The sequence below is a fragment of the Aspergillus undulatus genome, assembly GCF_047715775.1.
Source record: "Aspergillus undulatus strain CBS 261.88 unplaced genomic scaffold BDV17scaffold_42, whole genome shotgun sequence".
Lineage (NCBI taxonomy): Eukaryota > Fungi > Ascomycota > Eurotiomycetes > Eurotiales > Aspergillaceae > Aspergillus > Aspergillus undulatus.
In genome coordinates, this window is record NW_027396646.1 from 198,409 (window position 1) to 223,829 (window position 25,421).

Consider the following 25,421-nt stretch of genomic DNA (forward strand, 5'->3'; position numbering starts at 1 on the left):
CAGCGGCGCGCCTAGCAAGCAGGGCGACCGAGGGCGACCCAAGACGCAGCTCCAAGCAGCAGGTGACTTTTTTTCAAGGCTGAACTGCGATCCTGAAGCTGCTTGTCAACATCACCAGCCATTGCTCTACTGCCGTGGTGTCGCCTCTTTGCCATCCCTACCTCCCCATTAAAAAAGGCGCGACTCAACCGTGTCCTGAGGTCGTCCAGCCTACTTTTCGCGTGCCAGGCTCAATCTCGGAGTTGATCTGAAATTCTTTCATTCCTGTCTTCCACGGACCTCCGGCCGCCTATAACGACAACCGGCTTTTCTGATTTATCCTACATCCGCCATATCCTCTTCTTCCTAATCAGTCACAATGGCCGACTATCTAGCACCACCCTCTTTCCTGACGGACAATTCCGTCGTCGCTGCTCTCAGGGATACATACACCTCTTTCTCAGAGAAAAGGGCAGCCCTCGGCCTGCCCAACCCAGGGACGGTTGAAAATGTCGGCAGGGAAGTGCAAAAGGATGTTCTGCTGTCCAACTTCATGTTCTCAGGTCTCCGTGCGGACCTGACGAAGATGTTCAGCATGGCTCCCCTGTTCCGTGTGTCGCATGCCTTCTCGATGGGCGGCTCAGGAAACATGGCTCCATACGCGTTCTCCGCCATGTACGGAACTTCCAACGTAAGTAACAATGTCCTCGATCTATACTTGGACTATTAAGGTACTAATCTTGAACCTTGTGGACAGGTTTTCATGCAAGGTAACTTCGGAAGCGACGGTGGACTTGCTGCTCTCTACAACTACCGATGGACCCCGAAGTTCGTCACCAAGACCAACGTCCAGATCATGCCCGGTGCCGAGCAAGGCCTTATTCAACTCGACAATGACTATACTGGCGATGACTTTTCCCTGTCCCTCAAGGCCTTTAACCCTTCGTGCTTGGACGGCGGCCTCACCGGTATCTTCGTCGGAAGCTACCTCCAGTCTATTACCCCCAAGCTGGCTCTCGGATTCGAAACTATTTGGCAACGCCAAGGCTTGAACACCCGCCCGGAATCTGCTGTCTCATATTCTGCTCGGTACAAGAGCGATGATTGGATTGCGAGCGCCCAGCTGCAGGCTCAGGGCGTTCTCACGGCTTCTTACTGGAAGAAGATCTCCGAGCGCGTTGAGGCTGGTGTTGACATGAACCTCCAGTTCGCTCCTAATGCGGCTGCGATGATGATGGGTGGACCTAGCAAGGACGGCACCACTGCTATCGGCGCCAAGTACGACTTCCGGGCCTCGACCTTCCGCGCGCAGGTCGACAGTGCCGGTAAGGTCAGCTGTCTCCTCGAGAAGCGGATAGCTATGCCTATCGCTCTCACATTCGCTGGCGAGATCGACCAGTCCAAGGTAAGTAATCCGCAAATTTAGACCCCAACCTCATCTCCAGACAGTACCAGAAACTAACTGCATCTCAACTTTAGCAAACCGCTAAGCTCGGCCTTGCTGTCTCCCTCGAGATCGCTGGCGAGGAAGTCATGGAGCAGACAGAAAAGGCCACTCCTCAGGACATGGTCACTCCTCCCTTCTAATAGAGTCATCCGATATCTCCATAATCCGCCGGAACCAATAAACCCCGCGTGGGATATTAGGCAGATAGAGCTATCGCTCTCTCTCCGCCTTCAAGATCCTACCTCTTCACCCTATGTTTTAGTAGCTCTTCTCCCATCCTCCATGTGCATCTTTGGAAAATGGTGTATCACCTCAGTTAGTCCGCTTTAATAACGGGTTGTTGGTCAATGGAGGCAGTCGTTTGGCGCCACGGTACCAATTTTGTATAGATCCCTCTTCCTTCTTCTCCTTGTCTTCGTTTTTCTCCTCTTTCGCGTGCTATTGTTTATGGCTTCATCTATGACCGGCGACCCGTTTTCTTGTTATTGTTACTATCCTCTTTTGATGACACTCTTGGCTGGTAAATGAGGGCTCTGCTCGGGACGCATGGGAGCACTTCCAGGAAACTTATCCTCGTCACTTACGCATCATAGATGGGCAATGTAAAACAAGTTTGCTATCAACGACTGCTGGGTTTGGCTTTTCGCGTCTCTCAACGTATATCTCGAATGTTATGTCTTTCTACGGTCCGCTCAATTCAACGAAAAGCCATCCGTGAGTGGTGAAGAGCATCCGTCTGGCCGGGCCTGAACCTGCCAAGATACCATGGTACGGTCCTATGGGGTACCCCGTAGATGGATAGGTAGCTGCGTACATCGTCCGTACCTCTCGGCTAAAGACTTGGTTATGGCACTCTGTGAAGAGCCCGATGAAGAAGCATAACGGTAGCCAATAACCAGCTATGGTAATCAATGGCCCCCAGTTCCAAGCTCACAATCTGCAGGAGATTAGGGGTGCCAGGTACGGGGTCTGGGAAATTACAAGTTCCAATTTCTACTGATCTTATCCAACAAGGATGGCTCTGAGAATCAATTTGCATGCAATCCACTCTGTCTGGAGTGAAAAGACCCTGAAAAGGCTGAATCAATCTACGCCCCGCACTGCTGATTAGCTGTACCCTGTACCGCTATATGCTCTAACCAGGTACAGCAGGTGGTGGTGCACGTATTCTGGAGTAATTGTATCCGTGAAATCCATAAGGAGTCATGGACCTGGTTTCAGACGACCTTGGGCCTAGCCTCTAGGTGACGGTCCATGCCCTTTGTACTCTTAAAGAATGAGGTCATTAGGGTGGCTGTCAGGTTGTCGAGTCAGAGCAGCAGAAGCATGTCAATTGTCAAAGGATGCCCAGCGGGTAGGGTCGCCAGTCGCCACCGAAGAGAGCCGTGGTCGACCAGGACGACGCAGCATGACTTTGGCTTTGATTCGCGGTATGCTTCGCTCTGACGTCATGGTCTAGGTCTACCTAGTCTAATTGATCTCACGACCTTGAACTCTTAACGATTAATGCATCCCAGGTTCAAGTATAGCCATTCGCGCAAACCCGGAAGAAATGAAACCAGGTACCTACCCAAGTTGCTATCATCGCGACAACTACCCTAGCGTCACTCTTCACACTGGGTTCAAGAGCTAGACAAGAGCTAGAATTTGGCTCAGCTCGGCTTAGTACATGCCATGACAAGGGACAGCAGCAGGTCAGACGGCAGAGCACATATGTGACTGCAGATTGCAGCCAGGGCTTCAGATATCGGGTGCTGGCCGCGCAGTGTGTTACCGCTTGTTTCTCCTTCGGCTTGAAATGCAAGGCGTGCAACCGGCGATGATATGGCATGTTGCTCATTATCCCTCGAAGTCTTGTGTTACGGCCTTTGGTGAACAGGGCAACGGCTCCTGGCAGGCGTTATACACTCTCTGTGCTTCGTTCGCGACTAGGGCGATTGATAACAGATAAGAGCATCACGATCATCCATTGTAGCACGGCTCAGGCAGGCATGACTCTGAGTAACCTCAATCTTCAGATGCTGTGCCCATGATCTAATCAGGAAGGAAACCAATCGGTAATATGCACTGTATGATAGATCCCATGCAGCGGCCCTATCTTTGATCGAGATCTTAGTAAATGATCGTTAAGTTTGCCTGCAGCTTGACGACCTTCGCGCATAGGGCAATCAAGCGGTTGCCGTTGGGTGGACGTTTGCGAGGCCCACGGGCCCATTGCAAAATTAGCTGCCCCCGTGGACTTCGTAAAGCGGCCAGTCAGCGCCGTCCTTGTTGCGGAGAAATTCTTGCTGCATAAGTGGCGGAATGCTATAAGAGCCAGGCATCATCGACGAATAATGGAGCATGATAGAACTTCCAGAGCAGACGCTCCCGACCTGGTAAAAGCTTGAACGGGGAGTGGACGGGGAACTACTGACGATGATCACGGACAGAGGGAGACTGCGAGTCTGCGATGTTTGGTCGAGCCGTACCAATCATCATCAACAATAACAGCTCGTTATCCACATGCCCAGCCAGGAGTAGGCCGCCGCCTGAAGTCGAAAAGGGAATGAACTCATCAGGCGACAATTGAGCGTGGGATAGGGCTCTCGTGGTGGCGTCTAGCTTGCTGCGATTGAACCCATGTCCAAACATAGGATCGGGCAGTCGGCTGATATCATACAATGGACTCCGGAGTGCTGCTCTTTTCCCCCGGGGACCAGGCTAGAATGTGTTGGGTTTCACCGTCTCAGACCGGGCGGAAACCACACGCATTGATCTGGCTACAGACCATTGTTTGAGGCTGGATTATCAATGTATGATCGAGAAATTGTTTTTCCACAAACAAGGCTTTCCCAGGCACAACACGCAGTCAAAATGCGAATTCTAAAGTTCTTCTGGAGGCAGTGGCACAGGTTTGTTTACATAAGGTTTGTGAGAGTGTGTCGGGAAGGCGCTACTGTCCACCGCGCTCGTTGCCTTCCTAGGGGATTGCTTGCTGGAGTCCAGGAGACATGTTGCAGCTTCATCCCTGTCTAGGTATGTATAATTTAGTAAGGTTCTTCGGTCTTGTATCGGGGATGCAAGTATGCGCCGGAGGATATATATCTCGGCATCGATGACCCGAGCCCGACAAAGCACGAGCATATAGCCAGACATTCCACGTATGTTAATGCGACAACCGCACCTGATATGATCTGGCGATCAATCTCATTGCTAGCCACTGCCGCGCGTGGTATAATTTGTGGCATGCCCGTACCCTGGGGCTCTCTAGACACTGCAATGTGCACGACCGCGCGAAGAACATGTGGGAGAAGAGAGTAGCAACGTATAAAGGGCGGTAGGTATATAAGGAAAATCGTCGAGAAAGAGATTACAGTAAAGCGTGGCACGGAGCGTATTTGGATACTACTAGAACATTATTTCGAGTATGCTACTTTTCATGCATAGGTACGGAGGACAGAGCGAAGATATGCTGTCGTGCCCTAGATGCCTAGACCCAGAAGCCGAAGTATGCAGTCGGTTCGGCGCTGAGATGGACATGCCTAAGCGCATCCACAGCGCGTTTGCTGTGGTACGAAGGGCGGCCGAAAGGTGGAAACTGCCCGAAGAGAGGCCATTCCAGGGGGAGGACGGAGAGGTACGAACTTCATGAAACACGCTCTGACCGGATCAGAAGTTTGACCCGTGACTAGCCAGTCCAGATTTCTTATTTTGAGGCCAAGTCCTACCTTAGGTAAGTTCAAGATGTCGTCCCCAGAACCTGGTATCTCCTTAAGACGCTGTGCGACTCGGCCTGACGCCCTGAAGCCCCCGTCTTATTGCAGGCGTTGCAGCTGATGCCAGTCGGCACGGATGGTATCAATTTATCGGGGACTCAATCGAAGCGCGGCCAATAGTATGAGATCCAAGTCACTCGCTGAGGCATTATTGGGAATGCGAAATGTTTCACCTCCTACCTTGTGCATTCCTGCCAGATTTTTTTTTTTTTTTTTTTTTTTTTTTTGGCGAGACACAATATCTGGCAGTGACCGAACAGATCTGGCCAGGCCCAGACAATCATCACCCTGTCGCTAGGTCCGCTGAGTACTTGGAAGATGAGAAATTGGAAGGAACATCTCGTTCAGTATCGAAAGTCGCATCGGCCGAATATCAACCGAATCGACAAGTGTACTCCGCCAATGTTTTGTATCGGTCGGGAGGCTGAACCCCTGAAGGTTATATCGTCGATAATTTGGGAATTGGTCCAGATCGGTCGGCCCGAGAGAAAAGGCCGTTTTCTGTAATTCTAAACTCATAAAGTGCACAACGCAATGCAAGGTGAGGCCAACGAGTGTGTGATTGACAGGCAAGGGAAAGCTGCATCCACAAGCATACCACGGAGTAAAGGTAGCTCCGCATGTACGAAGAACACCTGGCCCGGTTTCATGTACGAGGACAGCTTTGAATAATGCAATACGTCGAAAGGAAGAGGTATCCGACAGGGATGCCTCAAGCTATCCAGAACCACACCACAGATTCTGCAGGTGCTCTCCTGCGTTTCTGCTGCCCTCATTGGCAGCTTGGTAACTCCAGCTGATCAACAACTGCCACTGCACAGTCTGACTTGGTCATTTGCCCCGTTGCTGAGCGCCTACTCTGTACGTAGCGGCAGTCGCTGAGAAGTCACTGGGATCCTCTATTGCCTGTCTTTCCGTTGAACCAATGAAAGCGATCCACCAACATGCTCAACATTGACCCTTCTGATTCGAGCGGCTCACCAGGCACCGCGCGATGGTGAAGTTGATAGCTGGAACCCTGCTCCTGTCGAAGTCATATTTACTGATTTATACATATGTGAGATTACCCACCGCAGTTTAAGCCCAGAGCACAGCAGTACATGCGTGCAACAGCAGACACCTACCGTACCACTTCTGGATTCGCTGCGAATCCACGAGACCAGAGAGCGCCTCAGGCAAGTATCTCAGCAGCAATGATTGAGCTTCATACTCTCAACTCAATTAAGCTAAGAACGGGCCCTGAATTGGCCACCCAGCGCCACCCATCCCAGCGGTTGAGTTTATGCTCTGTAGCAAGCCATTCGGACCTGCTTGGCTTGAGATCATCATGAGACGCTCGTCATATCTTTGATTAAGACTACCGAGACAAGGTCAGAGCTCGACGGAGCAAATAGGACGAACCTAACTCTGCTAGTTGGAAACTAACCGCAACTAGGGTCTAGATAGTACTGAGCTACCAGCATCTCTGGAGCTCCCAATCCCAATATTATTGCCTGCGCTGTCCGGAACGGGCAGCTCTTTTACGCTTTCTTGAAGCTTCCTCATCGGTGCTAGGACTTGTAGAGCAAGTAATACCGCTGCAAAGAGCTACCTGGATATCACGGGACTGCTGAATCTGGGCGTAGCTGCAAGTACATGCGGCGGTTCATGGAGGTGTACCGCGTATCGTTTGCTCGCGTAATTACGGTACGAGAGAGGCAACGGAAACAGCCAATAGCATCGGAGATAGTGAAAACCGGACCTGGTCACTTGACCTTCGTGGACCATAGACATGGCACGCCTGCCTGTCACCGGAGCGCTCAGCTAAGCAGGCGTGTAATCTTCTCCACTGCCACAGGCTGAGACCTAAGTCCTGAGGTCTTTCACGATGGTTCGGCTCTTTTGAAGACGAGTGGTTCCGTGGGCTGACTTGACTATGATCGAAATCTGAGTAGAGAGGTTGTTGGATCATTTGTTGCATGGTTGTATGGTCACGAGCCCGGAGGTGCATGTATTTGAGGATAGCGTGACCTTGAGTAAGACTCTTGCGAGAGAAGGTACGACCATGTTGTAGCAGTACTTCCGTAGACTCGTAGTTCTCCGTGGACTAGATACTAGATAGTGGTGGTTAGGCATGTCAACTATTGACAGTTGAGCTTCTCCCGGCCCAAGCTCTCTCCCTATCTGAATTAGCCAGCGATTCAACGATTGGCACAGTAGCCGGCTGTTCAGCAGATTGGCCGAATCAGCGGGAGAAGATGGGCTAGATAATTCATGCAGCTCTACCTGCTGCCTCAACGGTCTGGAACCTCGTAGCAGAGCAGAGCAGAACAGCCATCATATTCCCGGTTTCCGAGTCATAGTCCCAACCCCAGCGGGATCATGGATTGAAGGTCATCTGGCCTGTCGTATCGGGCATTGTCCCAGAGCAGCAATTGGCTACCCACTTTGTGTCTTACGCCCAATCCCAGTGGCTCCACATCAGCCGCTCCCGTCATTGAGAGATCGACCTCCCCTCTGGAGTCTGCAGGCGAGCTGTTGGGCCTGGGGAATTGACGATTCAACGTGTTTGTGTCTTGTTCCATTCGCCGTTGCAAAGACCTGGGAGCTGGGATCACGATCAACTTGCAGTGACTGCTCCGGGCCGACGCCCTGGTGGAGCTCCCCTCAAAGATTGCCCGTAGTCCTCTGTATCCATGGGTCTCATAGCAGTTACCTTGCTTTCGGCAAGGGCAGCTCTTCCCATAGCGTCATAGTACCTCCGGGCAGCTCAGGCTCTTATGACTCGGTACCGTACCGTAATTACTAGACGATACTGGGCCAACCGAACCCCTCTTTTTTTTTACTTCCATCAACAGCGAGCATCACTGCCAAATGCCGGGTGTCTGAGGAGGATTGCAGGAGATGAAGTACCGGGTTTCAGGTTCCATCAACTGCTACTTCTGCTCTGAATGAATGCACAGAAGGATAACAGAGGTACTGACCTGGTCATGCTCTGCTCGCAAATGACACGCCTCTGCGAGCTGGTACTCAGCAAGTTCAACAAGTTCCCTAGCATCGTAGAACCAACGCTACTGTGTAAAATTTGCTATGCTCATGCCGGCGGCCATAAACAGCAATCCTTTAGACCAGCTGGAGGCGATGCGGACAGTACCTCGCAGCAAGCAACCAACAATCCCATCCATCATCCTTTTGCCTCTCCACACACTGCCACAGCTCCGTGCTCTTCGACTAAGGTAGACTACCGCTCACTAAACTCGCCAGTAGTAGTAGCAGCAGTAGTCGGCCGTGGGCCACTTCCGCGCCGCCCCCCCCCCCCCCCCCCCCCCCCCAAAGTTCAAACGATCTCAAGTCTCCCAGATGCCCGGATGGGCGTCTCGTTGCTTTTGCCTCTAGAGGTGTCGCATTCTTGCTTTTTTCCACACGAATTTTCTTCTGCTCAACAGTCCAGCTTGCTGGCATTCAGACTTATTCAAAGACGGTGGCATTTGATCGCAGTACTCCCCCTCTGCGGTGCTTTTATTCCCGCGTTCCTGCAGCCCTCGCGTGTTTGGGCTTCGTCGCTCCATCAACGTCACCTGCTCACTTCTCCCTCCTCCCTCCCCCGACCCATTCTCTTTTTAATAATACCTGACCCGTAAATCCACCCTTTGCATCTCCCCTGCTCAGTCTGGTTCGTCGTGTCTATTCCTCTACCTGTTCCTTGAATTATCTTCTTTGATCTTTTTATCCTCCTTCTTTCCCCCTCCCCTTCCTTTTACTACTACTGCTACTACTTGGTTCCCTTACCCGAACGGAACAAGCCTATCTGCCGCCCGCTACTATCGACCACCTCTCTAACCTCCTCCCTGGCCTTGCGTCTGCACTCTTGGCACTCTACCCAAAGTCCGTTGGTCCTTGGTCTGAGCCTACCTGCTGGGGTTCGCTTGTTCAGTGCTCTCAACCTCTCATCTCACGCCGACCTCCACTCACCTTTCTCCGTTCAGACGTTCCGCCCATCCAACGCACCCCTCCAACTCGTGCTCCACCGGCCACAGTCTGCCCAAAACGGACCTCACGCCTTACTTTCACATCATTTCCCGCCATCCGCTACTTAAGTCCAGCCCTCCATATTCTCGATAGCACTCCTCCCCCGACCTTCTCCACGCTGTCCCCTCCCCAAGACTCTCCGTGATGTCACAGAATCGGTCTGGGGTGTTTTCAAACTTGCGCATGGGTGGTAAGGATCTGAACGCCTCTTGAGGCTTCAATTGCTGTGAGCTTGGCTTTGGATTTTCAGTGCTAATTACTCTCTTCTACCCCTGCAGAAGTCGTCCGCGAGAAAGTCCAAGATGGACTAACTGGGGAAACGAAGGAGATACAATATTCGCAATGTAAGATTGTCGGCAATGGGTCGTTCGGAGTCGTTTTCCAAACCAAAATGATGCCCAGCGGCGAGGATGCTGCCATCAAGCGGGTTCTTCAAGATAAGCGTTTCAAGGTATGTGCCCGCCGTCGCTGCCAAATTACACAACCGCTAGCTCAGTATCCTTTGGCTGACCCTCGTCTAGAACCGTGAATTGCAGATCATGAGGATTGTGCGCCACCCGAACATTGTAGAGCTCAAGGCGTTCTACTATTCGAATGGCGAGAGGGTATGTCCACTCGATCAACTGCCTCACTCTCCGGTCTTTCAAAGCTAACTATGCTCCGGCACCGTCACAGAAGGACGAAGTCTACCTCAATCTCGTTTTAGAATATGTACCGGAAACTGTTTACCGGGCGTCTCGGTATTTCAACAAGCTAAAGACGACCATGCCGATGTTGGAGGTCAAGCTTTACATCTACCAGCTCTTCAGATCCCTCGCGTACATCCACTCACAAGGCATCTGCCACCGTGACATCAAACCTCAAAACCTTCTCCTCGACCCGGCCACGGGAATACTGAAACTATGCGATTTCGGATCCGCCAAGATTCTGATCGAAAACGAACCCAACGTGTCATACATTTGCTCTCGCTACTACCGAGCCCCTGAATTGATCTTCGGTGCCACAAACTACACAACCAAGATTGGTAATAATCCATAGCATGCTGCCTTCTTCTTTCGCGCCCGCTAACATATCCCCCAGACGTATGGTCTACTGGCTGTGTCATGGCGGAGTTAATGCTTGGGCAACCGCTCTTCCCCGGGGAGTCAGGAATAGATCAGCTGGTCGAGATCATCAAGGTTCTTGGTACTCCTACGCGCGAGCAGATCCGTACGATGAACCCCAACTATATGGAACATAAATTCCCCCAAATCAAGCCACATCCCTTCAATAAGGTACGCCTATGCTGCCCCGCAATTACCCGGAGGATTGCAGCCTGACTTGGCTCCCTAGGTTTTCCGAAGAGCGCCGCATGAGGCTATCGATTTGATCTCCGCGTTGCTGGAATACACACCGACTCAGCGTCTTTCCGCCATCGAAGCAATGTGCCATCCGTTCTTTGATGAATTAAGGGATCCCAACACTCAGTTACCCGATTCGCGACACCCTAACGGAGCGTCCCGAGATCTACCAAACCTTTTCGACTTTTCTAGACATGGTACGTTGGGCATATTCTACTGGGATTGCACGGTCTATTCTCAGAATGAATGCTAACTCGTGAATTCTAGAACTTTCAATCGCACCTGCGATGAACAACAAGCTTGTCCCACCGCACACACGACCTGCGCTCGAAGCCCGCGGATTATATATTGATGATTTTAAGCCCCTCACGAAAGAGGAAATGATGGCACACCTTGACTGAGTCAATGGTACAGTGCTAATGTATTACACGCCTTTCATCGTGCATCAAGTCATGCACATATTCGCGAAGATTTGCTGCCATGCCGTGCACTTTCATTTCCCTGCATCTGGTGGTTTTTGAACTAGCAGAGGTTTATTTACATCTGTAGACCTAATCCATTGGCGAGGCATCCGGGAGCTGACTTCTGTGTATCGGGTTCGAGGAAAGACAAAATGCATTTAAAAAAAGAGAGATAAAAAGATCGAGCGGACGAGGAGGCCTGACGAACCTTTGACGACGGAAAAGTTCTTATATGGCACATTGAACAGTATCAGGTTCACACGAATGGGGCGGTAAGATTGGTGCGATGTCATAGTCTGGAGTTATTGAGGTGTCTGAGACAGCTCTTGGGAGGAAAAAAGTGATACCCTTGCTGCGTGACTCTGTTTGGCTTTCGGGATACAAGTCTGCGCAGCTTCACTTCTCAGATCAAAGGCCATGGATGCAAATTGCTGCAGGATTTGTGGAAAGACGGAGAGAAGAGATGAGTACCTACACCAGGGTCTGATATCATGATGATTTTCTTTTTCCTTCTTTTTGCTTGGACGCACATGAAATGTGTACTTGTGCTTTGAATATATTGTTGGAGGTTTATGCCCCCCGACTTACAGCTTTAGAAATTCCCTATTCGTTCTTCGCATTCATGTGTGCATACTCCTGTCGCTTACATCGCTTGTTTACAACCCATGGATCCGTCGCCTTACTCAGGTCAATCATCTTTCTCTGGATCAGGACCTTGCAGCGCAAGTACTCCCAGCCCTTCGACCCAGTCCGATCGTACATTCAAACACGACGATTTCCTGAGTCACCAGGCCGGTCATACAGAATCAAGCGTCGCATAAGCGCCTGTACGGGTTGAGCACCCAATTCCATGAATTCATACCTAGGAGCAAAGTGGGCACAAAATCAGATAAAGCTGTACTGGACAGGATAGAATGCTTGGACAATGCCGGTTAGATAATCTACGGCGCGGATAATCCCCGTTCCCGAGCTCCCCGGTGTTTTTGACGTACGCGACTACTAAGCTCCGAGTCTGAGTGAGGTCCTTTGTTGCTGGACTTTTCGGCCGAATTGAGTCGAAGCCATCGCTGAATCACCCCGCAAGACTCCTTTTGCGAGATAGGCCAGCTCCCGGTAGCGCAAGAATCATGGCCGATTACGAGCGTCGGAACCATGGCCCTAGGGGTGGTGGGCGCAAACGCCGTCATAGAGGTAAAAAAGCTAGAGACGCGACTTGTTTGTTCTCTTCTTGTGTCGAGTGTAGCGCACTGACTGGTTGCTGGTAATAAATAGAGGACGATGATTATGACCGCCGTCAACGACGCAGATATGAGGAACCTTTAGTTGTCAAGGTCCGGCGGCAGCTCCTTACAATCGCTGAATCGGTATGCTTGCTGGATGAGTTGCGCTGCAGTCGCAGCGGTCGTGGAAATCGCTTACACCGGGCCTTCAGGCTGCTAGGAGGGCGGAAGATGATGCACTAAATATCGCGAAGAATGTGGCCGAGAATTACGAGGATGAGGAGCTCAGGGATAACTTCGTTGAGATATCCCTCGATCTGTATGTTGGTCGTTGGTCTTACGTTGGAACGCCTTTGCTCGCATACTGACGGTCAAATTTGCCTAGTGTGCTGGAACAACCGCTGAAAATACCCTTCATCGCAACAATCGTTCTGGTTGCCAATACGATTAAATCGGAGCTCGCGGCCGACGTCCTCAAGCGCACCGCTGAGCGCTTCCAGAATCATGTCAATGCGGGTGCTTGGCGGGAAGTCAAACTTCTACTGCGCTTCTTGGGTTGCCTACAATGTTTGTTCGAAGGGGATGGTGTTTTTGCGATCCTGGAGGAGCTATTCTCCCGTGCGGTTGACCTCCAGACAGCTTCTTCCGAGGATGTGGGTGGCCCCGCTCTATATGCGCGCATGTACTGACATTTTTGTTTTACTCCTAGTTGATCGGGTTAGAGCTCGTCAAGATCATTCTCTACACCATTCCGTACGTCATGGCCTCCCCGGCCAGTGGGTTTGAAAGCCAGGCGCTTGGGCTTTTGGAGAAAACAGATATCATCGCCTCTACGCCGCATACGCTCGTGGACCTAGTGAACCCCTTCGGACCTGATAGCCAGAAGCCATCCACCGTCCCCAGCGTTATCAGTCTACTTCAAAGCCAATTACAAGCAGAGTCGACTCGAGGTTGGGAACTGACATGCCTTCCTCGGCCCTGGAGCAGTGTAAGGGAGGGCGATGAGGAGCCCAAGCATCTACATGATGGCCCAAAGCATGCTTTTCCTGAAATCTCCGTGCCAAATCCCGTGCGGAATGGGTCGAGGGCGATCTTTCCAGAGGTCTATTTGTCTGTGTACGGCGACCAAGACATCGAAACAGTCGCACCAACATCAGACATCACATCTTCCCTGCTGAGGGATGCCCTAGTTGACACGATCAACATCATGGACTTCAACCGCATTGCTACTGCCAAGTTCTTGATTGATCTTGACTGTTATTTCACGCCAAGCATCTTCGTGAAGCGTGCGACTCCGTTTGATAGACTGCGCGATCTTCCTAGCGATCGTCCAACATGGAAACCCGAAGACGTGGCCGTCGATGCTGTCTTCTCCCAACTTTTCCAACTACCCTCACCCGAACACAAGCTTGTCTATTATCACTCCGTGCTTACGGAGTGCTGCAAAATTGCACCGGCGGCAATTGCGCCAAGTTTGGGTCGTGCGATCCGTTTCCTCTACCGCAGCCTCGATTCGATTGACCTGGACCTGAGCCATCGGTTCTTGGATTGGTTTACGCATCATTTGAGCAACTTTGGTTTTACCTGGAAGTGGAGTGAATGGTTGGTCTCGACTTGCATTTTACACGCACCGCATTATCACTGACTATGTGGAAATAGGATTGAGGATCTAGAGTTGCCCGTTGTACATCCCCGGATGGCATTTATTAACGGCGCGCTAGACAAGGAGATCCGGCTGAGTTTCGCTCAGCGCATTCGCGGAACTCTTCCGGATCCGTATCAAGATCTCATCACTGAAGGAAAGGAGAAGGATACGCCCGACTTCAAATATATGTCGGACAGTAAGTTGACCAGGCGTAGGCTCGTTCTTCGTGATCAGTAGCTGACATTGAGCTTCTTCAGCAACGCCCTATGCAAATGAGGGCCAACAAATCATGCAGCTGATTCGCAAAAAGGCAACCGATGATGAAATCCAACCTCTTATAACCGCGATAGAAGAGCAAGCAACGGGATTGGGAGTTGAATCTCCCCTACTGCCTTCAACAGACGCCTTCGTCACTGCCATCTGTTTCGTTGGCTCGAAATCACTCTCCCACGTCCTTTCCTGCATTGAGCGGAACAAGGAGCGCCTTTTGGCGATTGGGCCCAAATCACCTGCTGCACGCCGCCAGATAATCACCTCTGTGATGGAGTACTGGGCTGACCAGCCTGGAATCGGCATTAATATCATCGACAAGCTCCTGAACTACACAATCATCACACCGTTGTCCGTCATCGAATGGGCCTTAATCGACCAGCTTGTTGCGGGAACGATCCTCGCAAAGACCCATGTCTTCGAAATGATCTCCGCCACTGTAGGCAAAGTCACCAATCGTCTCCGCCAGATCGTCGCGGCACGCACCCAGCCAGGCCTCTACGAGCCCCAGCTAAGCGTGCTCGACGAAACGCTCAACCGCGAAAAGAAAGATATGCACGCCCTGTTCCAAGTCATCGAGGACTCTATCGTTTCCGTCGCCGGTGGCAGCAACGACCAGCTCATGGAACGCGGGGACGGCAGCGGCGATCTGCCCGAGGACGAAATCATCCGGCAGTGGGGGAAGCGCTGGCTGCGCGTGTTCCGTCGCAAGGCGGCCGTCGAGGAAGCTTATATCAATGATGCCATGGTTAATGCGACACCCGTTGGGACCAAGGCCCCTACGCCTCCCCCTGCTCCTGTTGAGGAGAGCGCTCCTACCGATCCAGCGGGCGATGGAGACCTAGATGTTGCTGATGCGGACGCTGATATCGCGTAACGGGATGCCTGGCGGTCTCACTGTCTCTCAATCCTCGTTGTCTTGTCATGCGGTCAGTTCGTTTGGAGGGTGTGCTGATCTTCGGTTGGCTAGTATCCCTTGTATTTTTATTTTCGAATCGTTCAGATCAAGTATGTATAGCGGTTCTTACAGGCAGATGTCATACGTAGAATATACGCAAAAATAAAAATTTCAATATAAGACACCGATGGCAAAGCTAGGGACCTTCGCGCGTAGATTGAACTCGAAAAACATCGAAGGAGTAAGAGAAAAAAATATAGAAAGACGAACAATGTGCGTAGACGTCCTTTGGGTCGCAGTGTGTCTATCCAAAATAGCAATGCTGCGTTCATTCAAGCTATATACATACAGAAACCTTGACGGTGAAATAAAAGTCTATAGAACCGGGGACGCCGTTTTGTACCTTTCCCAGGGAAAATAAATAGTAAACCCGGAGATACGTGGCATCGCACGAAAGTACCTTGAACGTAAGGTCTCGGTGACATGATTAATATAGATACTGGAATTAGTGTTGTACAGAGTGACATTAAAGCGGGTAATTTGCAGAATAAGAATGTGGGAAGGGGTGAAGATGGGGCAAAGTGAAAACGTCAATCTCGTGATTCACTCCATCATGGGGGTCAAACCATCTGGCCTGGGATGAAGCTGGAAAAAAGAATACCTGTCACAGGTCCTCAACCAGGGGAGTTGAGATAAATCCTTCGTATTCAACTCTATACCTGTTCCCCGTTTCGTCGTCCAACCAGGGGCATTTAAAGGTTTTTCTTGGTATCCTCGGAAGTCAGGTACTTGCGGTCATCATCTCCCTCGACGTCTTTGAGAATGGTTTCCATCTCCTTGGTCTGCCTCTTCCACTCATCCTCACCCATCTTTGTCTCACGACGGAAAAGCTCGTCGTTAGGTTTGCGGTAACTGCCACCCATGCGGTCCCACAGAGTAGTGAACTGGCCATAGTTGTAGTTGAAGTAGAGGTGGTGCATCGTATGGCAGGCTGCTCCATTGATGACTGGGCTATTGGCGACATATTCGCCGTCGTGAATCATGACTGTCCAAATGTTGATGAAACCGAACAGAAGGACATAGGCCGCCTTCTGTAGAGGGAAGATGAAAGGAAAGACGTGGTAAGGAATACTCTGAGACCAGCCGTCAATGGGGTGGAAAGCGTGGGAGGCGAAAGGGCTAGGCATGATCCACTTGTGGTGAGGCTTGTGCAGGGTCTTGTAGATAAGAGGGTGGTGCAAGCCGCGATGAATCCAGTAGATGAAGAAATCGGTAAAGGCAATGAACAGGGGGAACTGTAGGATACTGTAGTACGGGAATGGCTCCTCGTCAAAAGTATCGTAGAGTTTGGCGTACCCTCGAACCTCGGCAACCAAGAAGGGGGCTGTCAACAAGGACATGAGTGGCATTGAGCGCATTGTTTGCGCGATTTCCATAGGGATCTGGTTCTTGAGAAACTTCGGGTGCTTAACGGTCGTCTTGTCCCAGATGAACATATACGAGAGGGTGGCGGAAATAAAGTAGACAATGAAACCAAAGATCCTATAGCGCAAACAATTAGCGACGAGTGGTCACAGAAGTCACAGCGAGTGGCGGGCAGAACATACCAGACAATCAAGAAGAAACTCGAAAATTGGCGGTAGATGTTGTTTCGAGGCCAGGCGCTGAGGTAGGCATATTTGGAAGGCTCTAGGTAAATGAGCTTAGTGGCAGGCTCGTAGACGAACGGCTTGGAGGCGCCGAACAGCGACAGGGTGGTGTTGGCAGCTGTCGGGAAACCCGGCGCAGACACGGTCGAGGAGAGCGATGCGGGGAGGAGCGCGGAGTACAGCCGGTCACCAATAAAGGTGTCCCAGATCTCGAGGGCGATATCCATGACGGGGGAAGGATGAGCGAGCGAGAGAGAGCCGTCAAGGTTGTTGGAGAGAGGAGAAAGGAGACACATCGGGGCTTCAACAAGGAGAGTTTGGAAAAGGTACGGGGAACTGAATAAAACCTTCAGCCAATGAGCGGCCAGCGAGGCATCACACCAGGCGGAATCGGCGCTGCCGTCTTCCCCACACTTGAATAGCATTATTACTAAGCATATACATACACATTACGGCCGGCGGCTACCGCAGTCCTGCTAAAATCGGCAGCCGCTCGCTTCTGGCGGCAGCGCCAAGAGCCTAGAGAGCAGCCGCCCGCCTTTCGAGACGATTGCATCTCCGAACGGGACCCAAGCCCAACGAACTCTACGCATCCGACCTCCTCCTCCGTTCCCTCTCATCCTCTCGCCCACCACTCCACCCCCCATCCATTGACCCCCGCTTCGCCGCACTTCTGTCTTTTTCAGCTCTCTGTCCTCCAGCTACTGCCTCGGGTCTTTCTTCGCTTCCATCTTCGTCCGTCGTCGCGAGGTCCTAGGGGTGCGCTGAATGCGGCAGCATTGACCACCTTCCTGCTCCTAACAAGTCTTCCCTCGTCTGGTCGGGCGCAGACCCTCACAGCTACCATATAACATGTACAACGCACACCGCGGGATGGTTCCCGCCCCGGCTTCTCGTCTGAATGAGTTGCTGGATCAGTTGCGCCAGGAATTCGAAAATCAGTCGAGAAGCACTGGCGAAGTCGAACACCAGAGTACGTGCACCATCTCATTCCTTCCATTCTCGTATATCTGTATCCCTCTTATTGGGTTATCGATTGGACGCGGACCAGATCTCAATGGCGCTCTGAAAACATGCTCAGATGGCTTTGCGACGAGCTCCACTGACGCACCATACCGCAGTAACTGGACAGCACCAGGAAATGGAGATGATTCGCCAGAAACTCTATTCGCTCGAGCAGACACATTTAAAGATCAAGCAAGAGTATGCATGCACCTTACGCAGTACAGTGTTTATGTATTTTCTTTCAGATAGCTAATAGTGCATCGCTCTCCAGTTATGAAGCAGAGATCCGTATGTTGCGACACGAGCTCGAGTCGCGTGGCGTCCAACCCGTTGCCTCTCATGTCGCCGGTCCTGCGCAGCATGGCGGTCCTTCTCAAGCGCCTCCGCCTGCATTGGGTCACGGCCCCAGCAATCTGTTTGGTGGCATTATGGCCAACCAAGGAGGTAGTGGCCCCGGTCTTGCCCCTCCCCCTCCCCAGGATCAGCAGCCTCCCCAGCATAGCCTTCAACAGTCTGCCGCCGCGGCTCAGCCAGGAGCACCGCAACCCCCGCAGAGCTCTTTTGGAGGATATCAGCCTGGCGCTGCTGTGAACGGTACGTTGTAACTGTATTTGAGACAGATCATCTGACATCTGACCACCATTACAATGCAATGCAGGCTACGGTCCTCCCCCCCCTACAGCCTCCCCCGGCCCTGGAAAACGTCCTCGCGCCCCTCCTGGTCCTGCCACCCCACAGCAGGCCCATCAGCTAGCTTACCCGGACTCTCGCGTTTCACCGCAACTCGCGCGACCGACGCCTCCAGGCCAAGCAATCGCTCGTGGTGAACGTGTCGGAAACATGCTCGCCAACTGGAACCCCGACGACTTGCCTGGTTCGCAAAAGAAGGAGGGCGCCGATTGGTATGCTGTTTTCAACCCTGAAGTGCAACGGGTCCTCGATATTGAACTTGTACACCACCTCGTTCACGACAGCGTCGTCTGCTGCGTGCGCTTCAGCCGCGATGGCAAGTACCTTGCGACTGGCTGCAACCGCTCTGCTCAGATTTTTGATGTGACCACTGGCCAGACCGTTGCCACCTTGCAGGATGAGACCGTGGATAAGAGCGGCGATCTCTATATCCGCAGCGTCTGTTTCAGTCCAGATGGCAAGTTTCTAGCTACTGGCGCCGAGGATAAACAAATTCGGGTAAGTCATTTGCTGGCGTGCTCTGGATTCCCTTGTTGTGCGGGACTGACTAACTGGATCTGAACTGTAGGTCTGGGAAATCGCCTCCCGAAGCATCAAGCACATTTTCACTGGCCACGAGCAGGACATCTACTCTTTAGACTTTGCTAACAATGGCCGATACATTGCGTCCGGCAGCGGTGATAAAACTGTTCGTCTTTGGGATACCATCGAAGGCAAGCTTGTCTACACTCTCAGCATTGAGGACGGCGTCACGACTGTGGCTATGTCGCCAGATGGGCTTTATGTTGCCGCTGGCTCTCTGGACAAGACTGTGCGAGTCTGGGACACCACTACTGGCTACCTCGTCGAGCGCCTCGAGAACCCGGACGGCCACAAGGACAGCGTTTATTCCGTCGCTTTCGCTCCGAACGGAAAGGACCTTGTCAGTGGAAGTTTAGACAAGACCATCAAACTTTGGGAACTCCACCTGCCTCGTACGTACCAGGGGCCTAAGACGGGCGGCAAGTGCATGAGGACATTCGAGGGCCACAAGGTAAAAAGATATTGTAACCATCTTCGGTGGATGCTCGCTGACATCTGTAATTAGGACTTCGTGCTTAGCGTCTGTTTGACCCCAGATGGCCACTGGGTCATGAGCGGTTCCAAAGACAGGGGAGTTCAATTCTGGGACCCTATCACTGGAAATGCTCAAATGATGCTTCAGGGACACAAGAACTCTGGTTCGTTTATTCAACCCGGTTTCCTTTATTTCTGCTTAGGATATATCTTACTGACCCAATCGAATAGTTATCTCAGTTGCGCCCAGCCCGACTGGCAACCTGTTCGCCACTGGCAGTGGTGACATGCGTGCAAGAATCTGGAGGTACGCTTCATTTCTCTCTCAAATCCTATTTCCAACAAATATATCGTCTTTACCGAAACTCGTGACACTGCTGACTTCTGTCTGCTGCAGATACTCCGCGTACACTGGACGGTGATTATTGAATTTGGGAAAGCTTCGGCGTCAATGTGATCTCGATTTACCTTGTTGCTCTTTTTTTTCTGCGTATCTATCTCTTGTTCTTATAACCAGTACAAGCCGGTACAAGTTCGACAAAATGGCTTACATAAGGTCTTGTATTGTTCCTTTTCTGTTTGCTATATCGGCTTCAACTATTTGTACGAATGATCTGAAATTGGAGCGCCAACAAAATGAAAGCGAGAGAAGAGAAAAAACCACAAAAAAAGGAGTCTGTCTGTACGGTAATGAGTTCTATCTTTTGCTGGTTGCTTCTCTAAATCGGTGTTCTACTATTTTGGCGGATTTAGGTATCTTGAGAGAGCCAATGCAGTCGTCATGAGGGACCAGCCTTGCGGTACGGACGGCAGAGTAGATGAGCCCTTGCGCAGTGAACGTGTGAAGGTCTACCGGGGAGGCAACGAAGAGAGTAAGAGGTACAACCGATCAGCAAGTCGGGAAATGTGCATCTCGTGGAACCGGGCATCGCATCTCGCCTGGACCGTCTTATTCTTTCAAGGTGTGACAGCTCTGACAGAATGCAGATGCTGCAGGAATAATAGGATCAATTGATCACAGCCTGCACAGGCCACCATCCGGCGAGAAACTTATGCTCCGGGCTTCACATCTCCCTTGATCTTTGGCGATGGTCCGCCGCATGTCGAGTCGACGTACGGAGTACTCCGTAGAACCATGTAATCCGTACCATAAGTGGCAAATTCGGCCCTGGGTCTTGGGTCATGCAGACTGTATGCATGAGATCAGCTCCAGGGAGCATTTCTGCATCTTGATCACCCCTATCATTCGAGTCCTTTTCTCTGCAGTCTGCGCCTGCACACGTCAAGTAATCAATCGGAATGACGGTTTGCGGAATTCGTCGCGCTGACCACTGGCCAGCAAGCGCCCTGCTGTGCATGGAAAAAAGCAATAACGGCATGGATCCTGGATAAATGACCCGGTGAAAGTATTTGTGGCGTTCAAGAATATTAGAAACCGATAGTGATCGCGTTTGAGGCGTGATTGTATCCTCGAAAACTCGTGAAGGGACTCCGTATTCCGTAGCACATCAACCTCAGCCCCTTTTCGTGTAGTCAAAAGAGATGGCGATGTGTGCGGAAGAGATCAGATCACGAATCACCAGGCTAAGTCTCTCCTCTTGCAATCCGAACTGAACTTGTATCCAGCCAGTGCGTGCACCCTATGCTGCGGCGGATACAAAGACCACTAGTTTCAGAACTACTCCGTATGCATGCCAGAAACCGTCATGAGTCAGCTCGAAGTTCATCTGAAGGGGAAGAAGCCTTCCGCCTCATGGATTATCATCAGGAGTTTGTGATTTGATGACAAAACATCGGCGCAGCTCGCAGCGCTTTTTCTCGATGTTATTAGACAAGCTGCAGCTGAACCGGACTGGCAAGGTTCCAGCTATGGGAAACGGATGACGCCTGACAAATATATAGACAGTGCACCTGTCAGTTAATCAATCCCCATTAGGCAGTAGTTGGATGGCAGCGTGTCGGGGTCTAGTAATTGGACTCAGAGAAAAGCCCGTCCTGTCTTCGTCAAGGGGAGAGGTGTTGTCATTACCAGATGGCGTAGATACTTCGTGGTTTAAAAACCTCATGATTCTTGGTGCGCACCGTGCGAGCCTCCCTGATCGAGTTCAAATCAGAAAGATGTTGTCATTGGGTGATGAGGCTCTTGCCATTGCCGTAACGGGAAGATCGCGATTTGACTGTTGTCGAAGCCCAAGGGGCCTTTCAAAGGATCGACGCGGTTGGTCTCTGGGGCTACAACAGTCTTTAGTTTGCGCAATCGAAAGCCAGTCCCAAGTGGCCTCTCGGGTTTTGTCGGCCCTCGTATGATAGGTTTGAGAGAAGAGCCGTGCATATTTGCAGGGTTCAGCCCATCCTCAGCGCCCCCAAAAGTGCATCGCCGATGACACGGGATGATCGCGTGGGGACTCCAGATGACTTGCGAGTGGAGTTCCTCTTTCTTCCCTTCGCAGTTCGCGCTGGCTTCCGGCCAAGGCACCCAACACTAAGCAGGGCAGGGGATTAGTCAAGGCGATGTGATGAGATGAGAGGCGGCTGCATTGTCCCAAATCTTGATCACACAATCGACGAACCATTCATTATTATTATCCAGTGGCGCCCCTAGTTGGGTTGCGGGAGCCATGCAGTTGCAGAAACTAACCCGATTCTATGATATGCTTTGCATCAAGAGCATTGTGCTCGTCAAACGAGGATCAACCCAGGAGAAATTGAGTGTGAAGTTCTAATCAAACTTGGAGCCACTTCAGATGCCAGAAGGGTCGTTGATCGTCGAGAATACAGCTATCAGTCTGCTGACGGCTTGTTTTCGTGACTGTTGACTCTTGTCTAATTATCGCAACTGCGAATAGATTAGCCAGTCAAGAGAAGGAACATTTGACCAATACATGGGAAGCGCCGGCGCGCCAGTCTCTCATTCCGGGAGTAGAAAATTGAAAGACCATATTCCCAAAGTGAATGTTTGATTCGACTTAGCACATAAATCGAGTGCTGAAGGTCTCCAGGCATCGTGATGCTGCGTATTTAGGCGAACGCAATCCGGAGCCGTGCAATGCGTTGCGATGCGTAACATGATGCACATTGCTGCGCTCGGACTCTGTGGTCTTTCTTAGCCGTGTGTCGATCAGGAACCGTGAGCGACTATTGAAGTCGGTGATAGCTATTTCAAATGAGATTCTCCGGAATGTATGCCCTGAGTTCTCATAATAATGATGACGACGCTGGCATGGTCCTCGTACGTGAGTTTGAAACAGCAGCCAATACGGAGTACAGACCAGGCTGTATGGGGCATCATAAAATAGTCTGGACTAGCATTGCCACTATCAGAATGCGAACCATGAATATGATCCCATGGTAGTCCAGCCGCTCAGGCATCGAGGGCAAGGGCCGGGCCGTTCCTCGGCGAAGAAGAAAATATGAATGAGAGGCGGTGAGTGACCAGTCTGGTCAGAGTATGGATTGAGGTCTGAGGTACGAAGTAGTGGTGCTGACTACGGAGTAGCTTCGAACTTCACGCTCAGCCACGAGCTGTGCTACACTGAGCATCAATATTTGTGGCACAGCCCCGGGTACAGCTGCACTATTTTTATATATCCGATTCGGAAAGCTGGAAACTGTGAAGGCTGGATTTTATCACCTCTGCGCTTGAATGGCGAAGTCCCTCCGTACCCTGTCAGCTGAATGGTGCGACGCAGGGGAAAGGAGAAGCTGAAGACACCCCCCGGGCCCCATGCCTAAGAATACAAGTTGATGTTCAGAAATTGCTGGAGCCGAACCTGCAGAGTTGAACTTTTGAGTGTCTTGATGTTCGTCGGAGCTGCCCACTAGCATTGGAGTTGGCATCGTGACACTCAATGAGGCAGTCGATACCGGTGTTGTCTCCCTCACATACCCGGCACGTAGTCTGAGCACAGTTTGCACTCTTGTCCAGAGTATAGAATTGGGGATGCAGAGTACTCGTACTCCGTGCTCCGTGCTTGAGATTCACCTTGTCGCTTGAGACCCCCACTCGAACACGCCGAGCTCGATCTCCACCGACCTCTACCCAATTACCGCATGAACCAGCAGTGATCAGACACCAGGATCTGGGCCAATTTATGTTACTGGCCCAGCCGCAGCATCGGCATGCACACATCAACTCCGTTGACTCTTGGCGAGTCATGACGGAAACTCCCCAGTACTCAGAAATCAAATTCCAGGAGTGACGTGAGCCTGTGAAGAAAAGGGGCAACGCTGCCTGAAAGGACCGACTTCCCTATGTATGGAATCGAGGCGTCAGATGGCCTTGACGGAGCATTTCGTTGAGTTTCAGTGGAGCTCACGAGCGCAAAGGCGCCAAGGGAAAGCTCGACCTGTCATCGAGACAGCGGAGGAGGCTATTGACGGGGAAAAACAAATCCTTGCAGGAATATATTATTTTTGTGTGTGTTTCCTTTTTGTTTCTTTGCGCTCGGAATCTTAGCTCTGGGAGAGTTTTGAGGAATTCTAGGTCGCCAGTCGCGGCTGTTGCGATCAAAAGAAAAGAAAGAAAAGGATGCGTGGGGGCGGCAGATCGAATGAGCGTGCAGGAACTACGCACTATTGGATCGCCCGACGGTCCGCTCTGTAGCCCTGCCGAAACTTGACTCCGTACTCCAGAGTATTCACAGCAACTGAAGTACGCCTGCTCTGGATCTGATTCATGATCCTGCCCAACTCGGTTTCCGATCGAGCGGATGAGTCGACACGTCTCAGGATAATCTGTCAGAGCGATGTCATCCTCGTGAATCAGCCAACGACAGGGCTTCCGGCCGTCTCGGGCATCCTGCACGCTCTGCAGCAAAAACAGCAAGCGCAGCCAGTCTGGACAATGCCGTTGGCTCCGGCGTGCATTCAGGGAATGGACAGACGAAACCGCAGAGCGCGAACATGCCAAACCCTGGCGTCGCGAGCCCACAGACTAGAATCCTGTTTTCTTTTTTCGGATCTCAGATCTTGGACTTATTCTAACTGAATCGAGACGAGTACATACGTACGTCTCCATTGGGCGAGGATATTCGAGGCACGACCTCCACTCCTCGACAGTCTCCCCTCTCACCAGTCAACACTCGACAGTAGTCTACACTGGTCCAGGTGATGATGACTGCCAATTCGCTAGTCAGCGTGGCTTTTCATGAAACCGATCCCCAACTTTAGGTGCCTGCGTGGGAGACGAGGGTATCCCAGTCACCAGGAACATGTCCATCTGTCTTCATGATTGCGGATTGCTTGCAAGTGGGCGAACGACATCCTTTGTCTTCTCGCGGCCAGGAGTCAGCCTGAAGGATTATTTTACTGCGCACAATAATAGTTGTCCAGTTCTCACTGCTGACCGACGAGCTCTGTCCAACAATGGCGATCATCACCTTGTCAGTCAGGAACAAACCGCTCGACGAAGCCCACGTTCTTGTGGTTCGATTGGTTTGTGTCCATGCTCTGGTCCACCTTCCACCACCCGCTCGGATCAGATGACCTCAGTTGAGCACTACGAAGTGGGAGCTGTTACGATAGAGTTACCATCCCGTGTTATTCGTATCCGAGTGCCCTGTGGTTGCCTTCCCGCGATGTCTGGCGAAGGCTGACTCTGGGGCTGCAGGGTTTCGAGCTTTTGACAAACAAGCTAGACTGGTTTGTTTATACGATCAGCAAGGAATCCAAGATTCAGAAGGATACAGGGCGAAACTTACCAGGACAGAGGTACGGAGCCCGATCGGAACGTCACGGTGCATGCCGCGATTGGACTCGAGAGTCAGGACCATGGTCCGTGGGCCGTCACCCAGAATCCCAGATGCAATAATCGACGGGTCCGCTCCATCGCCCCATCGCCCCATCGTGTTTGGCGGGTAAGCGAGAACTCCTTATTCGGACTCTAGATTAAGGCACCGGGGCGCACTAAATTAGCGACTCCTCCGGACGATATCTTAGCTGCTTCTCGCTATGCCTGGATTGGCATCACGTCTTGCCTCCTGTCGCCTGGCCTGTC

The 25,421-nt window shown here is 51.6% G+C and overlaps 6 protein-coding genes across 6 annotated transcripts; 4 read left to right on the top strand and 2 right to left on the bottom strand.

The window, feature by feature from the left end:
- The first annotated feature begins 77 nt into the window (after positions 1-77).
- Positions 78-1,918, top strand: tom40 (TOM complex pore protein TOM40). The gene is made up of 3 exons (XM_073754536.1): positions 78-670; positions 737-1,384; positions 1,459-1,918. The coding sequence occupies exons 1-3, from the start codon at positions 359-361 to the stop codon at positions 1,564-1,566; spliced, it is 1,068 nt and encodes a 355-aa protein (XP_073613351.1). The 5' UTR covers positions 78-358; the 3' UTR covers positions 1,567-1,918.
- Positions 1,919-9,336: 7,418 nt separating this feature from the next.
- BDV17DRAFT_283265 (GSK family serine/threonine-protein kinase) lies at positions 9,337-10,933 on the top strand (the record flags this gene model as incomplete). Its single annotated transcript, XM_073760330.1, has 7 exons — positions 9,337-9,382; positions 9,471-9,643; positions 9,714-9,797; positions 9,868-10,216; positions 10,273-10,466; positions 10,525-10,729; positions 10,800-10,933. The coding sequence occupies 7 exons, from the start codon at positions 9,337-9,339 to the stop codon at positions 10,931-10,933; spliced, it is 1,185 nt and encodes a 394-aa protein (XP_073613352.1).
- A 1,075-nt stretch (positions 10,934-12,008) lies between these two features.
- Positions 12,009-15,172, top strand: BDV17DRAFT_154289 (NCBP1 family protein). The gene is made up of 7 exons (XM_073754537.1): positions 12,009-12,184; positions 12,266-12,357; positions 12,426-12,532; positions 12,599-12,866; positions 12,923-13,815; positions 13,873-14,054; positions 14,116-15,172. Exons 1-7 carry the CDS (start codon positions 12,121-12,123, stop codon positions 15,003-15,005), a joined length of 2,496 nt encoding a protein of 831 aa, XP_073613353.1. The 5' UTR covers positions 12,009-12,120; the 3' UTR covers positions 15,006-15,172.
- A 606-nt stretch (positions 15,173-15,778) lies between these two features.
- BDV17DRAFT_293515 (sterol desaturase family protein) lies at positions 15,779-16,902 on the bottom strand (the record flags this gene model as incomplete). The annotated part of the gene is made up of 2 exons (XM_073762627.1): positions 15,779-16,568; positions 16,634-16,902. The coding sequence occupies 2 exons, from the start codon at positions 16,900-16,902 to the stop codon at positions 15,779-15,781; spliced, it is 1,059 nt and encodes a 352-aa protein (XP_073613354.1).
- Positions 16,903-17,254: 352 nt separating this feature from the next.
- rcoA (putative transcriptional repressor TupA/RocA) lies at positions 17,255-20,028 on the top strand. Its single transcript, XM_073754539.1, has 8 exons — positions 17,255-17,648; positions 17,797-17,878; positions 17,952-18,274; positions 18,339-18,868; positions 18,939-19,403; positions 19,458-19,590; positions 19,658-19,733; positions 19,824-20,028. Exons 1-8 carry the CDS (start codon positions 17,528-17,530, stop codon positions 19,846-19,848), a joined length of 1,755 nt encoding a protein of 584 aa, XP_073613355.1. The 5' UTR covers positions 17,255-17,527; the 3' UTR covers positions 19,849-20,028.
- A 963-nt stretch (positions 20,029-20,991) lies between these two features.
- On the bottom strand, positions 20,992-22,166 carry BDV17DRAFT_154897 (uncharacterized protein). The gene is made up of 4 exons (XM_073754540.1): positions 21,997-22,166; positions 21,574-21,908; positions 21,456-21,521; positions 20,992-21,313 (listed from the first exon to the last, which is right to left on the bottom strand). The coding sequence occupies exons 1-4, from the start codon at positions 21,997-21,999 to the stop codon at positions 21,178-21,180; spliced, it is 540 nt and encodes a 179-aa protein (XP_073613356.1). The 5' UTR covers positions 22,000-22,166; the 3' UTR covers positions 20,992-21,177.
- Positions 22,167-25,421: the final 3,255 nt, after the last annotated feature.